The sequence below is a fragment of the Cyprinus carpio genome, chromosome B25, assembly GCF_018340385.1.
Source record: "Cyprinus carpio isolate SPL01 chromosome B25, ASM1834038v1, whole genome shotgun sequence".
Taxonomy (NCBI): Eukaryota; Metazoa; Chordata; class Actinopteri; order Cypriniformes; family Cyprinidae; genus Cyprinus; species Cyprinus carpio.
Window position 1 is genome coordinate 5,227,126 of NC_056621.1, and position 15,839 is coordinate 5,242,964.

General features: G+C 35.3%; 2 protein-coding genes and 1 pseudogene across 3 annotated transcripts in view; 1 reads left to right on the plus strand and 2 right to left on the minus strand.

Moving 5' to 3' along the window:
- Positions 1–15,839, plus strand: part of LOC109045640 — a 638,390-nt pseudogene that overhangs the window by 349,427 nt on the left and 273,124 nt on the right.
- On the minus strand, positions 770–9,001 carry nox5 (NADPH oxidase, EF-hand calcium binding domain 5). 2 transcript variants are annotated; one of them, XM_042752690.1, is made up of 17 exons: positions 8,320–9,001; positions 8,011–8,155; positions 7,749–7,899; positions 7,257–7,467; positions 5,718–5,955; positions 5,496–5,649; positions 4,475–4,650; positions 4,041–4,223; positions 3,803–3,935; positions 2,976–3,118; positions 2,552–2,722; positions 2,434–2,478; positions 2,215–2,339; positions 2,019–2,103; positions 1,660–1,759; positions 1,421–1,587; positions 772–1,324 (listed from the first exon to the last, which is right to left on the minus strand). In XM_042752690.1, the coding sequence occupies exons 2-17, from the start codon at positions 8,128–8,130 to the stop codon at positions 1,193–1,195; spliced, it is 2,334 nt and encodes a 777-aa protein (XP_042608624.1). In that variant the 5' UTR covers positions 8,131–8,155; positions 8,320–9,001; the 3' UTR covers positions 772–1,192. The 2 variants fall into 2 exon arrangements, with proteins under 2 accessions (XP_042608623.1, XP_042608624.1); XM_042752689.1 differs by having other exon boundaries at positions 770–1,324; positions 1,421–1,759.
- hal (histidine ammonia-lyase) overlaps positions 9,145–15,839 on the minus strand; it is a 7,473-nt gene continuing 778 nt past the window's right edge. The window contains exons 3-20 of the mRNA XM_042752692.1: positions 15,556–15,583; positions 15,397–15,471; positions 15,218–15,290; positions 14,797–14,863; positions 14,662–14,699; positions 14,067–14,192; positions 13,742–13,881; positions 13,583–13,630; positions 13,071–13,218; positions 12,684–12,779; positions 12,534–12,592; positions 11,992–12,072; positions 11,756–11,821; positions 11,509–11,674; positions 11,251–11,385; positions 10,289–10,397; positions 10,106–10,175; positions 9,145–9,542 (exon numbers count right to left, since the gene is read on the minus strand). Of these exons, the coding sequence (XP_042608626.1) occupies positions 9,411–9,542; positions 10,106–10,175; positions 10,289–10,397; positions 11,251–11,385; positions 11,509–11,674; positions 11,756–11,821; positions 11,992–12,072; positions 12,534–12,592; positions 12,684–12,779; positions 13,071–13,218; positions 13,583–13,630; positions 13,742–13,881; positions 14,067–14,192; positions 14,662–14,699; positions 14,797–14,863; positions 15,218–15,290; positions 15,397–15,471; positions 15,556–15,583 (1,657 nt within the window). The 3' untranslated portion in view covers positions 9,145–9,410. The remainder of the gene's footprint in view (positions 9,543–10,105; positions 10,176–10,288; positions 10,398–11,250; positions 11,386–11,508; positions 11,675–11,755; positions 11,822–11,991; positions 12,073–12,533; positions 12,593–12,683; positions 12,780–13,070; positions 13,219–13,582; positions 13,631–13,741; positions 13,882–14,066; positions 14,193–14,661; positions 14,700–14,796; positions 14,864–15,217; positions 15,291–15,396; positions 15,472–15,555; positions 15,584–15,839) is intronic.

Below are 15,839 nucleotides of genomic sequence, written 5' to 3' on the forward strand. Positions count from 1 at the left end.
AAACATTTTTACAGTTATTTTATTATTGTAAATTTTAGATTAATACTAATGTTAATTAAAAAGGGATAAGAACACGTTTATAGGTATGATTTTATGTGCAGGATCTTAGTGAAATTTTGAATGAAAAATAAAGGCCATATAGGGTTGCTTGTGTTGCGTTTCTGAACATCATCGCAAGATGTCTCTGTAAACCAAGTGAATAATCCATGTCTGAGTTTGACTGTTTATTTTAGGAAATCTGAGAATTCCCACAGTCTCTTAAAAACAGAACAGGGAACACAATGCGACAGGAACGGGCAACAAATTTATATCTGTTACAATTTCTAACGATTTCAAACATTTTTACACTTTGAAACAATAGTTAAAACACTTACACATAGACATAAACAGTAGCCTACAATAAATACAAGTATTTCAAAAATATTAATACTTCTATAGTGTATATATGATAATATTTAATGCAATATTCATCATTATTTCTATATTATTATGCCCTGGCTATGTAAACTGTTTATGTCATCAAAGCAGTAAATTTTATATATATATATATATATATATATATATATATATATATATATATATATATATATATATATATATATATATATATATATATTGTTAACTTTATTTTAAGGTGACCTTGTTACACAGGCTACATGTACTTACTATTATAATAACAATTAATTATGAATATATAATTAAATGCAAGTAACCCTAAACCAAGCCCTTATCCTAACCCTAACCATATAGTAAGTACATGTAGTTAATTAACATTTCTCAGTACTTAAATGTATAATTACGCTGTAACAAGGACACCTTAAAATAAAGTGTAACATTTTTAATCATTATATTTACATGTAACTAATATTTCTAACTGTATATTCTAGAGTAAATTACTTTATATTATTATTTACATGACAATTTTACATTCCACTGACTGCAGTGACTATTCTCTTACTGGAGAAAAAAACTTTTACATGCATATTCATAACAACCAGAAAGGGTATTTCTTAAATTAATAAAAAAGAAAAAAAAAAGAAAAACACAATTTCATTAAAAGTGTAAAAATTTAAACATACAACAACATGAGATTTACAAAACGTACAACACCAGACACATCGGCAAGATCAGATTGTCAGATGATTATGTTATTATTTGTAGGATTTCAATAAAATGAAATACTGTAAATTCTTCAGAAATTTTCTTTGTAGAAGTTAAAGCCAAAATGCTCACACTGGGCCTTAATGTGTTTGGCAAGAGCAGGAGAACCACAATAAAAAACATGAACCTTTCCTTTCTTTTCTTCAGACACTTTCTGGAAAACCTGAAAATGCATTTAAACACTGATAATCAAATATATTGTGGAGAATAGAATAGAATAGAATAGAATAGAATAGAATAGAATATTGGCCTTGCTTACCTTGGCCCAATCTGGTCTGCCTGGCTGTGTACGTGTGCGAAGGCCGGTGATGGAATCTCTCTTCTCTTTCTTGGCCAGCAGGTCCAGAGCCATCTGCAGACCTATGGCCTTCATATCATTCTTACTGAGGGCTGACGTCATGTACATGTGCATCTCCAAAAAACGGCCTGAAAACATAAAAACAAGTATGATTGTGCTAACCTTTGAGTGCCAACCCCATATATTCAGTTCTCTCTTACCCTCTGGCTCTTCATCTGCCTGGTCCATCTCCAGCTTGGTCAGGAGACTCACAAACCACTCAAAGGATTTCTGATCTCGGTTGATCCAAATAAAGTCCACCTGCAGGAAGTTTATGTATATTATGACCATCTGATGGTGGTTAGAAGATGATTAAAAGTTTCATTTTATAGTAGTTTTTTTTTTATTTTAAGTTTGTAGAAGTGTATATACTGCTAGTTTGATTACTTAATAATTTAAGACAGCAAGTGAGCTTAAAGGAATAGTTGACCCAAAAATGTAAATTTGCTGAAATAAAATAAAATAAATATTTTTTCCTTCTATTTATTCTAGCTTCCATTCGACTGATCACCACTCTTACCTTCCTCAGTTTCATTTCGTTGTCTTTTATGGTTTCACACCAGGAATAGTTGCAGTTGGGGCAGTTTTGCTTTCTCATGCGATAACTGAAAAAAAGACAAAAAATTTTTTTACATACAAATTAAAAAAATAAGCATTTTTTTCATGCAAAGAAAACTTAACTTGAATTTTATGAATGGAGAGATTGCGTGTCTCACCGGCACATAATACTCTGCAAAATGGATGCAAAGGGAGTGATGCCGATTCCAGCACCGATAAGCACCGCATGCTCAGATGCAAAGATCTGTCGAGTCGGGGTGCCAAAAGGTCCGTCCACATAGCACTAACAAACAAAGGCATAAACAAATGCATACAATTCTTGTAAGACAATCACTTTCAGTAAATTAGATTACATTTTTTGTAATCAAATTACTTACCTTAATGTTACAATATCTGTGATTTTCACTTAATTTCGCTGTAAGCTGGAAGACAACAAAAAGTAAGTCTGGCTAATGTGTATCTTATGTATAATAGAACATCTATTATAAAACTCACTTCTCTTGTAGCCAGAGAGACATCTCCCAGTTCTGCCTGGGCTACTGGGTCAGGGACGGGCTTCTGGGAGTTTGTGTGTGTTCTGCTTGTCCGGTACAGGGTCAGTTCAACAGCGTCATCCTTATTAGACGCCACAGAATTGTTGCAGCTTGCAGACTTGAACAATTCATTCTACACGGAGCAGTGTTACATTGTTAACTAAAACTAAAACCAAAAATATATATATATATATTATTACTTTAAATAAAATAAACCTTAACTGAAAAAAAAAAAACTTATTTCAGCTAGCTTTTTTTTTTTACTTAATTTAACTTAATGTACTAAACTGAAATAAAATTAATAAAAATACATATATATTTAAAAATTAAATAAAACAATTTTAAAATATTAATGAAAACAGTGGATGATGGAGAAAGGTCCAGACCTGCGTTCTGCTCTCGTGGCGTCTGTTCCTCAGGCTGGCGGTGAGCCTCTTGTTACTAATGGCTTGACTCTCCGGCTGTCTGAAATACTCGTACAGGCGGTTTGTCCACTGGCCCATGGAACGAACGTGAAGCCACAACGTATCTGTTTGAGGGAACGAAAAAAGTCATACAAAAATATTTTGTTAAACACTTGCTTTATGAGGTAAATTTCTTTGTATAAATTTTGTTTTGTTAGAAAAAAAAGTTTAATCAAGACAGATTGTCTGAAACAATTCTTATTGTGTTATATATTTACTTTATTGTCCAGTTTTGTTTTGTTTTGTTTTGTAAGAAAAAATAAACTTGAATTAACAGACTGCCTAAAAACATCTTATAGTTTTGAAAATTTGCTTTTTTATGTCAATATTTGGTTTTATTTATTTATTTATTTTTATTTTTTGTTAGAAAAAATGTTTTGTTAAGAAAAATAAACTTAAGACAGATTATCTAAAAAACAAATAAACATTTTTGGTTTTCTTTGAAAAAAATGTTTTAAAATAAAAAATAAAAACTTAAGACAGATTGTCTAAAAACAAGTTGCAGATTTGTTGAAAACAAATCTTTTTGTGTTAAACATATTTGCTTTGTGTAAATTGATGGGGGTTTTTTTCGCTAAAAGGTGTTTAGATTGTTTAACTGCAAAACAAAACCAAACAAAAACATTGACAAAATATGAATACGATTTTTCTGTAGTGCATTTGAATTGAGTTTAAATGCACATACAACTAAAATAGAAACAAATCACTGTCACGTATTAGAACTTCGCAAGACTAATGTATTGTTTTACCTTGCTGCTCAGGAGCGCTGCTGATGGTAAACGGATGCCACTCATATTTGGCAATAACAGGAATATTTATATACACATAATCTCCAGGTTTAAAGTGAAAGAATGGAGGCCTCTTGATCACCAAATGTGTTACCTTTGAAATAAAAGGCAGTAGAGGTGAGGCTTTCAGCATGGATGACTAACTAAATGTTCCAGTAAACAAAATACACCAAAATATGTACATTGGCTCAGATGGTACCTTTGAGGGCAATAAGTTGACTTCAACTATGTACAGCCCACCCATGCGGGACACTGCTATTCCAACAAGTTTCTCAATGAGGAACATCAGTCCTGGTGCCACAAACCACTTCCAAAAGTTCGCACAGTGGACGATCAACAGGGCCCAAACCCAGATGTAGGAAAGATGAGACCAGTAGAACACCTACACAAAAACAAACCCTTTCCTTGAACATATTACGCTTTGACAAAGCATATCTGAATGGTTTTTGTTTGTTGGTATGCATGGCTGAATTAATGTGCTGCTATTTGCAAACACAATTCTTTGCTATCTTGATTTAATGGCTTTGAAACAATTGTCTTTTTCAGCTTCATATTTTCCAAATCAACAGATATTCACAGAAGCGACCATGTGCAGATTGTTGCGTCTCATGAATTCAATCAGCAAGCCATCACCTCAAAATGACCACTGCGTCTGACGAACGTGCTGGAGCACACCACCATCAAGCAGATGAGAACCTGCAGAACGACGCCCGTGATGGAGGCGGTGCCATTGACCCAGCCAATCCCAGGACGGATGGTGAAAAGATACTCCCACAGCTGGTACATGCCATCATTCTGAGACATTCGGGCTAAGAATAGAGGGAAAGGGAGATTAAGAAATATTCTTTATTAATATATTGCTTTTGTGATGTTATAAGGTCATATAGCCTACTTTATACACTTAATGTAATCCTATAAAGCCTATAGTATCATACATGACACGCAATCTAATATTTCAAGATAAATACTAGACTGAAGCAACTTAGGTTTACTTATTTATCCATGAATAATTTTTGATGGCTTCTGAGGAACATTTATTTGTTGCTCTCTCAGTCATCACTGAATTGCATTGTATTATACGTTTCGTTCCCCACAATAAATTAAAAACAACATCATCTTATTAAGATATTAATTATATTATTGGGAGATAACGAGTGGCAACTGAAGTTTATTTGCATTTTATGTAAGCAGCTTGTTATACGGTTATTAAGATCACACTGATTTACATTACAGAATTTCATCTTACTTATTGACTATATAAATATCAGGAACTTCACAAAATTGCATATTTTTGCTCATTTTGGGCCTCTGAATAAAATTTGTGATTTTTCCTCCTCAGGTATGAACTCCACATTCTCCTATATCATCTGATATGAGGCATAAAAGCCTGATGTGTCAAATGTGATAAGATAATATGCAACTTTTTTTTCTTTTTTAGATCTTGTATAAAGATTCAATATACTGTTAAATTTAAAAATAAGTAAAATAATACAATTAATGAATTAATTAATTAAATAAATAAATAATTAGTTGTTTTGGTATGTTATTTAGTTTTTTTGGGCTTTTTTTTCTTATGTGGATAGTACACCCAAAAATGAAAATTGCCATCATGTGCTTTTTTTTGTCCATACAATGAACGTTTATCACAGGTTACCAAAGTTCATGACGTGAGCGCCAGTGTGCACAATGCTGAAGATCAAGATGGCGTAGCCCACGATCTGATGCAGTAGAATGTTCTGGTCCAAAGGGAAGACCCTCACCAACCAGGTAGCACGTAGCCACGTCAGACAGCGCCTCAACATCAGCACCTGCGAGACAAAACCCTCCGTCATTACAGGAAATATTAAATATTAGATGAATAATGAGCTTAACTCACCATAACAAAAGTGCAGTTGAGGTTGAGACACTGGCCGCAGCCCCTGGCCACCATGAACAAGGGGCCTCCATGTGCGTTCTTCAGCATAGCGATGATGAAGAGGAGCACATTCAGGAGAGAGTACATGCAGAGGAAGAGCAGCTTGCGGCTGTTGTTGTGCCAATACGCCCGCGTCAGGTAACGAGGAGTCTTGCGTTTCTTCTGCTCCAGATCAGGAGGTTTCAGCCAGTTGGCGGCACTGAGTGAAAACAAGAGAAAGTAGCATTTTTTGCTAATAAATTTGGTACGTTTTGGAGCATTTATTTTTGATTACACAGTGATTAGTTCTGGTCTTTGGTAAAGAGTAACAAACCAACCAGCTATGATGTGAATCATAACATTACAAACTTTGATTCAAAACAAAACAATATTTCAAAACTGGACAAAAAGGTATAATGTAACAACTTTAATGAGGGAAAGACCAAACTTTAGTCAAACTGGTCAAGACAAACTTTAGGTTGGCTTGAAAAAGCCTAGCCTGAAAAGTTTAAAACAGTTGTAAAAGCCTGAAGTTTGAAAATTTAGATAGATTAGACAAATTTTGATAACGTTTTTAACATGATTAGCATATTTTTAACATGATTAGCCTGTTACTAGCATATTGCTGGCATGATTAGCATGTTACTAGCATGATTAGCAAGTGACCAGCATGTCACTAGCATGATTAGCAAGCTGGCATGATTAGCATGTTAATTACTAACCACTAGCATGATTAGCAAATTACTAACATGTCGCATGTTGTTTTCTCAAGCCAACCTAACTACTGATTTAAAGATATTGTGTATATAGAAACAACATTTTGTTTATTGCAAAATATGCATATAGATACAGATAGCTTGAAAGCGTAGTTAGACTTACTAGTATATTGCATTATTTGCAATGCTTCATGGGAGCGGATGGGCACTAAGAGTTATTTTGGCATGATTTGCTTGTTTTGATTCTCTGATTGGTGGAGATTTCTCTGCAAAATCATGGTAATGTACTTTTTTAGCAGGAATTTCATTCAGGATCTAAACATGGTTTAGGGCTAGAAGGGATACAGCTACATCCACCAGGGCTTACTAGGCATGCGCACATCAATATTGCGTAATTTTTGTCGCGATGTCACTTCTGGCCGTAACCCTAAACTTGAGTTTTTATGAGTGAGCCATTGATTTCATTCACTCAAATTATTAAAAAAACGGATTCATTCAGGTGATGATTATTGTTTTTATGAGTGAGTCATTGAATCATTCCGTCAACCGTTTCATTCAAAACTCAAAAACTCAAGTTCATTCATAATGAAACACCACTATTGTGCTGCTCGGACGTGCACAACGGTTACTTCATTTGATACTGTTTCCATTGCCAAAGGAAAAATAATCAAAGTACAGGCAAAACTGTATCTAAAATATAAGGTTACTCAATATTAACCTCTTTCTTACTGAAGTGTAGTATTCAAAAATCATACTCATAATTGTGCTGTTGATCTGAATATTTTGTAATATAATCATGTCCCACCTGATGGTGAGGTTCTCCATAACTTCAGGAAAGTTCTCCAGCTCTGCCTTCAGCTCTTCAAACGTGATGGAGCCACTGTTATCTTGATCAGCAGATTCGAACAGTGCCAGCGTCAGGTCATCTAGCTTTTCCTCAGGGAGCGAGATCGCACTCTCACGTAGACAGGATTTCAGAACCGTACGCAACTCATCTGGGTCTATGGAGCCACTTCCTATATGACAGGTCAACACAATAATTGAATTAATAATTTAACGCTAATTGTTTAACAAACTGTAGGGTCCAACTGTTAGGGACTGTTGTAATTGTAAGAAAAAATGCATTATGGGAACAATTCTCAAAATTCATTGTAACTCGATTATCAATATTGTGAGATTCAGTGATTTTTTGTTTGTCTTGTGCTAAAATTACGACAATTTCTTGTGCTTAAATGTTGAAAATTACCACTAAATTTTAGAATGAAAGAGTAAAAGCTGATGGTATTTTACACCTTACCATCCACATCATAGACCTGGAAGAGGAAGCGTAGTTTGTCTGTCTCACTGCCATGGATCAGAAGATCTAAAGCCTTGAGAAGTTCATCCAGACTGATGGAGCTGCTGCCATCAGAGTCAAACAAGGCGAAAAACCTCTCCGCAAAAAATGACTACAACAACAACAACAACAACAACAGGAGAAATAAGAGATCACATTGAGATCTTTTAAGAACAAGATGATAAATGAATATCATAAAGGTATCCATGATCAGAAAGCTCACCTCTTTTACTTTCAGAGCTGTTTTAAACTCATCCAAGTCGATTTCTTTATCATCTCCTGCAATGCTCTCAAACTGCTTGGTGACCCATTCCAGCCAGCGTGTGTCTTCATCTATACTCATGTCTCTGCTTCACAGTCCACACACACTGTTTTCATCAAAGACAAATGTAGTCTAAATCTTCTCTAAAAATCATATTTAGTCCATAATGGCACACATGTAAACATTTTGCAGGAAACATACACTTCTTCAGACACAAACACAGATTACAAAGTTTACACAATGTCCTATTTTAACAAGAGGAAGCACTACCTTTAGATGTAAATCTCCTCAGTCTTTGTATTTAGCAAGTATTTCCTTTCGACTTTTCATGAAAATATTCTCACAGGCAAAAATGAAAAAGATAGAGAGATTTTTTTTTTGTGTGCTGTTGCAGCTAGTCCAGTGAACCACCCTTCAGAGGAAAAGCGAGAGAGAGACATACAGAGGGAGGCTGGGCAGTATTGTTATGGACATTCAGTATCTCGTACACACAGCAGCAGCTGCCCCTGACATCCCTGCTCCTGCTGAGCGGCCCTCAGTACGACCCATACTGCACTTCTCATCACTAAATCACAGCTATGTTTCATTCTGTCTACCATTATGATAAAAATACTAATCTGGACGAAAATCACTATGTTGGAGTCCATGTGACATTTATGCACTACTATATATTCAAAGTCATCTAAAGTCATACTCTGTTAAATTTCAAATTTTATTCACAGAAAACTCATCTCAAAACACTTACAACAAAGAAATATATGTGTAGATGGAATTTTCATTCTGATTTTAGACATTTCATCTCAAAGATGAACCAATGGATTTGCTAGTAACACTAAGGTAAACTAAAACTGATATGTTGAGTTGAATGTAAAAAGGGAATTGACCAAGAGCCAAAAAAAGGGAAAGTCAAACATATTTTACATGGTGGCGAGTCAAGAAACAAGGAATAACATCCTTCCATCAGTCAAAGGTTCAAATACACTCCCTTTAAAACCAGACTGATGCAATTACTCATTTTAATATCCCAAAGAAAACCGTCTCTGTTCTGCAGTCAATGTGTGCTACCTTTTGAGAAAGTGGGAAAGAAAAACAAACTGATATCACAAGACATTTATTTGCTAACACTTCACTCAGAAACTGAGAACCCGCATAAGGACCAACAAATGGCAAAATACGCTCGAGTGTTACAGCAGAAGTGGAATAATTCACATTGTACAATGAACTTCATTCAAGGAAAAAACATCATTAAAGAGTTAAGAACTATGCTAAAATAGTAACACATTCGACATGCTCTATATAAATTCATTGTAATGTATCGAATGTGAGACTATAGGACAGTATCAGCAGGATGCCATCCTCTGTCACTCCAGCCTGACCCGTTTCCGTGGTGATGGGGGTGGGTCCAGAGCAAAGGCTGTTGGGGAAGAGGGGCGGGACTCTGGGATGTATTCCATACAGTATTTCTCAATGTATGGCCCAGCAATGTTCCACACCTGAATGCAAACAGGCAAGAAATAATATGGGGTGAGAATGTTTGTGTAAAGTAAATTATGTTGAATAAAAAGATGGAAATGTAAAACTAGGTGCATTTCTGCATGCATGTTATTGATAAATATATATATAACAACATGTTTATACGTGTTCAAAAGTTCTGTATGATTTTATTTTATGAAATTTATACTTTTAAACAGGATGCATTTAATTGATCAAAAATAACAGTAAATACTGACTGATTTCTGAAGGATCGTGTGACACTGAATTTTTAAACAGTAGTGTGTACAATTATAGTATGTAACAATTGGAGCACATGATTTACACATAAGCTAAACTTGCAAAAACTATAACGCACACTATAATGAAAATAAGTAATGTATACTTTTTAAAAATCATGTTTTAAAAAATTTGTATTACAAACAAAATGGCTTAGAAAATAGCTAGGGTGTTCTGGGATGTTTGTTTTGGTCAGTATTGTTTCTGAATTTTTTTCACCTGCTTTACGATCCACCATGTTTTCATAGTAATAGTGTTGCAAATACTAGGAAACAGTAAAGCTTACCTTTTGGTCTACAAGAAGCCGATGCACAGCTTCAATGTCTGGAGCCATGAACCTATCTTTAATCCAGGGCCTGGGGAAAAAGAGAAAAAAATACAAAAATTAGTAGGAAGAGACAATGAAAGAAGCTTTGTCAATTATTAACCTGAAAGTTCATTGTATTGGAGGTTTTGTGGTTTGACCTACTTTACTGTGGCCCGCACAAGATCATACACTTTCTCCAATGGGGTCGTTGTACGTAGGGGGCGTAGAAACTCAATACCCTGACAGGCAGCTAACAACTCGATAGCTAGCACTGTAAGGAAATATAAAACGGACATATTCAGGATTGCTATTTGACAAAATTATATATTCTGATCTATATTTGAAGCTTAGTGGTTATTAAACAAAAAAGTACAAAAAGTACAAAAAAATAAAAATGAAATCTCACTGTAAAAAAGTGGTTAATTCATGTGAATTTGTACAATCTCATTTGTACATTTTCATAAGATCTGCTTTTAACATAGTGAAGTTTATGTTTAGGAGACATCCTAAAAACAAAAATAAAACAACATATTTTTGTTCAAAGCAATAGTTACCAGCAAACACCCTTTTCCCTATAAACGTATGTTTTCATACAATGTGTATAAAAATCATACTCATATTTGAACTTTTTCTAAAAATTGTATGGTTTCTACAGTTCACATTGTACGAATAATTTCAATTTTCAAAAATCTTAAATGAAAAACAAAAGCAAAAACAGGAAGGTTCACCCTTAAACCTAACAGTCATTGGTGAGTCAACAGAACACCCAAAACCGTACAAATGAGATGACACAAATTTTCTAAAAATTAACAAAAAAAGCACAATTTTTTAAAGAAAATATCATATAATTAAAAAAAAGTAAGCATGCAGCTCCACCCCTAAATCTAACCATACACTGGTGTGTAAACAGAAATGACAGAAACATAAATGAGATCATGAATTTAGCCACCAATTCACTAAAACAAACTAGTTATGAACTGTCATAATGTCGGAAAACATTAAGTAATTTGTGCTGTTGTGCTTTGGTGTTCCAATAGGGGGCGCCATTATAGTCACAATTTTAGTTAAATTGAACATTGGATGATGTCAGTAGGTATATGAGAAGTTAATGTCAGGTTTTGGACCTTGCTCGACGTGCTCGACCACTCTGAGGGCTTTACGTGCGGCCCAGCCTCCCATAGACACATGGTCCTCCGTGGCCGCACTAGTGGACAGTGAGTCAATAGAGGAGGGGTGGCAAAGCACTTTGTTCTCTGAAACTGCCGATAGAAATGCATCTGTTTTAGTTAATGGTCAACATGACTTCAGTACAGTAGTAAAAATTAAACTTTCTAGTATTTGGTTAAGGAGAGTTATTCTCTCCTGAACTTTGTGATGCTAACCAAGAGCTGCAGCAGTGCAGTGTGCGATCATGAATCCAGAGTTCAGGCCTCCTTCGTTGACCAGGAATGCAGGCAACTCGCTGAGAGAAGGATTGCAGAGACGTTCGATACGTCTCTCACTGATGGAGGCCAACTCGTGCACCCCGATCGCCAAATAATCAAGAGCCTAAGAATGGAAGGAATGAATCAGCAGACATGTCATCCAAACTTTTTGCTAAATAAACGCTATTGTGTTGAGATGAAATACCTTTGCTGGATATTCTCCATGGAAGTTTCCGCCAGATATGGTCTCACCTCTTTCTGCAAACACCATCTAACTTACAGTCAAGGCCAAAAGTACTGAACTAAAGAAGAGGCTGGTGTAGTTCAATCAATCAATCGCGTTGGCGATTTGAGGTCACATGACCAACAGACACTGTTTGTACTGCAACAAGTTCAACTGTTTATGTTACAAAATTATAAATTCAGATAAAAAAAGGATACAGGATTATCTGTGGCACTGTTGATTTCTGTATTAATGATTTTCTTGACAAACTCAATTGTGTCATTGACGATTCCATGGACCTGCAAAATTTAAGGCAAAATATATTAAAATATAGTTCACATGTGTCAACCAGCTTTTATTTTTAGATTTTCTATTTTCATTTTCATTTTTGTTTAATTTATAGCAATTTTGGCTTTTATAATTTATATTAGTTTTAGTTATTTTTTTAAAATATGTGACCCTGGACCACAAAACGAGTCATAAGGGTAAATTGTTTTAAATTGAGATTTATACATCATCTGAAAGCTGAATAAATAAGTTTTCCATTGATGTATGGTTTGTTAGGACAACAGGACAACAGGACAATATTTGGCCGGGATACAAAAAAATCCAAATAATGAGATTTTCACCTTTAAACTTGTTTCGCCTTTAAAGAATTTTAATTAACGAAAATATTTTAAATAGTTTAAGTTAACTACAATAACCCTGGTGTCAACAACACTCATGACTTATTTAGGACTCTTACGGACTCTTATGTTACCTGTGGACAACAGCGCATGGTGTAGGCATCTTGAACCCTGTCGCAAAACCGATGGCTCTCTGCGATTATCGAAAAAAGCAAGAGAGGTTACCACCAAACGGCTAAATATGAGCTTTAATAGGGTGTACGAACACCGCAGGATTCATTCACCTGCAATTTCAGATGGGTGGTGATCAGAGTCTAACAGGGATCGGAAACGCAGGGCCACTTCCTTCTGTCCTGGATGAGGTCGCAGCTCATGAATATCTGTAAGAAAAATTTTTTTTTTTCACCAAAATTGTATTTTTTTTTTTACTAAATTGTTTTATTTACAATTAATGCACTTATGTATAACCAAAAGTTCTGCATTTATGACAGGGACTGTGACTTTTTATGTGAAGCAGTGTTGCACAAATATGTTTTGTCTCCCAAGCCATGTTTTGTCTGACAAGTCTGAAAGTTTACTTCAGTGTTTACAGTTTCTGTCTCTGCAGTGAGAACAGAGTCTAAATATGTCTGCTCACATCCAGCACATCAATCACGTTTACACAAACTCACCACTATCAAAGGCTTTGGTAGTCCCCTTGAGGACCTCCAGTGTCAGGGCAGCAATGATGTCTGCCTGCCGGGCAATGGCCTCGGCTCTCTCCACGGCCTCTGCTCCCAAAGAAGTGATCATCTGAGTCCCATTGATCAGAGCCAGCCCCTGTGGACAGAGATAAACATAACCAACACTTTTATCTTTTATCACAGAACAATACTACTGAACCACTGATCTGTCTGTCAATCAGTCCATTCATTTATTAATCTATTCACACAGCCTGAAGAACTGCTGAGCAACCACGTTCTAGCACCAGATATAGTTTAGAAAATCTTTCTTCTCTAGATTGTCTAGTTTGTAACTTTGCTACACAAAAATGACTTGTTTTAAAGGTTACAGTGGGTTCTAAGGGGGGCTTCACTGTTAAAATGGACCAGGCAGGTCAAGGACACACATTTCTGACCCAAAAAACAGCTCTAAGTCAACAGAGATAAACATGTTGACTGCACAATGGGGGGATTAACCGTACCTCCTTTGGCTTCAGAGATATGGGCTTCAGACCATGTGCTTCCAAAACCTGCGGCAATACAAAGGTCAAAGTGACTTTAAAGGCTAAATGGGGAGTAAATGTGTTTATGCATTGCTTTCATTATCATTAGGACAAAGATGTGCAACCAAAGCAGCTTACATATTTGGCGTCCGCCCAGCCGCTCTTGGGTGACCACATCTTGCCTTCTCCCATCAGGCCGAGGGCGAGGTGAGAAAGAGGGGCAAGATCTCCGCTCGCACCTACCGTACCCTTCTCCGGGACGTACGATAAACAGGAGGCTAAGAAGAGAGAAGAAAGAAAACAGTAAAATATCGACTTCCAAAGAAACCTTTTGCTAATGTTATTTCAAAGAAGCAGCAACTAACATGAAATTATTCTTAATGTGTCATATGTTGAGCCAAAGAAACCAAAACCCCCAACAATACCCTCTACAGTTAAAATAATGAGGGTTGCATTTATGTACCATTGAAGGCTTGGATCATTCTGTGCAGGGTCTCCAGTGAAACCCCGCTGTACCCTTTGGCCAAAACATTGATCCTCAGTGCAAGCAGCATTCGAGTTCTTTCAGGACTTAAAGGGCTTCCCAGACCTATAGTGACATATAATCAAATATAATAATAAATCTAAATTATGTCAGTCAATTCATCGCAGGAATTTTTCTGTGTTGAATAAATGTCACACAAAAACATAAGCGGAAATGTGTTCCCATATACACTAAAGTTCAGAATCATTATGATTCCAGATTCAGAATCTGCTTTACCAAGGCTAAATTTATGTGATCAAAAATACAGTAAAAACAGTAATATTATGAAAGTTTTCTATTTTAATATGTTTTAAAATGTATTTTATTCCTGTGATGCAAAGCTGAATTTTCACCAGCCATTATTCCAGTCTTCAGTGTCACATGATCCTTAAGAAATCATTTATACTGTTATTTCACAATAATACTGTTTTTACTATATTTACTGTAAGAGACTTCTCAAAAACATTAAAAAATCCTTATAATTCCAACCTTTTGACTAGTAGTGTATATTTAATTTGACTAAAATGTGTCACACCTGAGGAGTGTGAGCGCAGAAGATTTTCTTGGAGCTCCCTGAAAGAGAGAATATATATGTGAGATGCTGTTAATTTAAATGCAAAAGATTTCAGGAGTAAAAAAAATATCTGATAAATTCAAAAACTAAATATACTTAAGCTTGCTGACTGGGATGACAGTCCGAGCAAATTTACCAAACCCTGTAGTGATGCCATACACGACTAGAAAAGGAAAAAGAAAATATCGGTGGGTCATATTGATGAAATCCTACACAATTTAATATTTATGCAGATAATTTAAATATGCATGCTCTGGCAAATGTGCTGTTTTGCACTACATTTTTACATTTTCAGAAGAAAGAGTACCAAAGTAGTCCAAATCAAAAGAGTAAGTCGAAAAGATTTGTTTGCGACATTTTATCATCTGTAAGCTTTAAAATAAAGGTTAGTTGTTGACATCTTTTGTTCCATGAAGGAGCTTTGACATCCATGGAACATTTCCATTGCACAAAAAGATCTCACATTATTAAATTGTTCGAAACAACAGATATTTCCTTTATGTAAGTGGATGCTTACCTTTGTTTTCTTTCACAATGGTGTCCAGGAGCTCTCTTGATTGCACAACCTTTTGCTCAGCCTCTGGGGTCAGCTGAGGTTTCAGATCACAGTTGTGATGCATTTCCATTGAGAAATATTGTTCATAAATGTAAAATCTTCACAAAACCTATGTTGAAGTCCATCATAAATCCACTTACCTTAATCATATACAGGCCTTTCCCTAAATTCACAAGATCAGTTGAGGTCAGGCTGTTCCCGTCTAGAGAAATGTACTAAAAACAGACCTCTGTCATTAATACTGTAGTACTGATGAGAGTAAAAATGCTGTAAGCTTAGCAGTGATATTTCATACTGACTTGTTCTGGTTCTTTGTATGCTCTCGTTCTGTATTAACATTCACATTAAGGATATTTTCATAGCTGTTAAAGTTTACACATGGAAAGAATAGCTAAAAGGTTTTGAGTGACTTTCCAAAACATACAACAATCATTTACATGCAAGTCTGTATTATGTCAAAAAAATCAACTAATGATTCCAAATGTGAGACTGGGTGAAATGTTATATACGTGATAATAAGTAAAGGTTAGAAATCAGTCATAAAAGAAAAAAATAACAAGCACGGTAAAATTAATGCATCCTT

Excerpts from the sequence above, each read along its gene's own strand:
- nox5 (XM_042752689.1), bottom strand. The coding sequence starts at position 8,130 with ATGAGTATAGATGAAGACACACGCTGGCTGGAATGGGTCACCAAGCAG. Across the intron at positions 4,224-4,474 it reads GACGCAGTGGTCATTTTGAG|GTGTTCTACTGGTCTCATCT; the intron begins GTGATGGCTTGC and ends GTTTTTGTGTAG. Across the intron at positions 2,723-2,975 it reads GCCACGAGAGCAGAACGCAG|AATGAATTGTTCAAGTCTGC; the intron begins GTCTGGACCTTT and ends TGCTCCGTGTAG.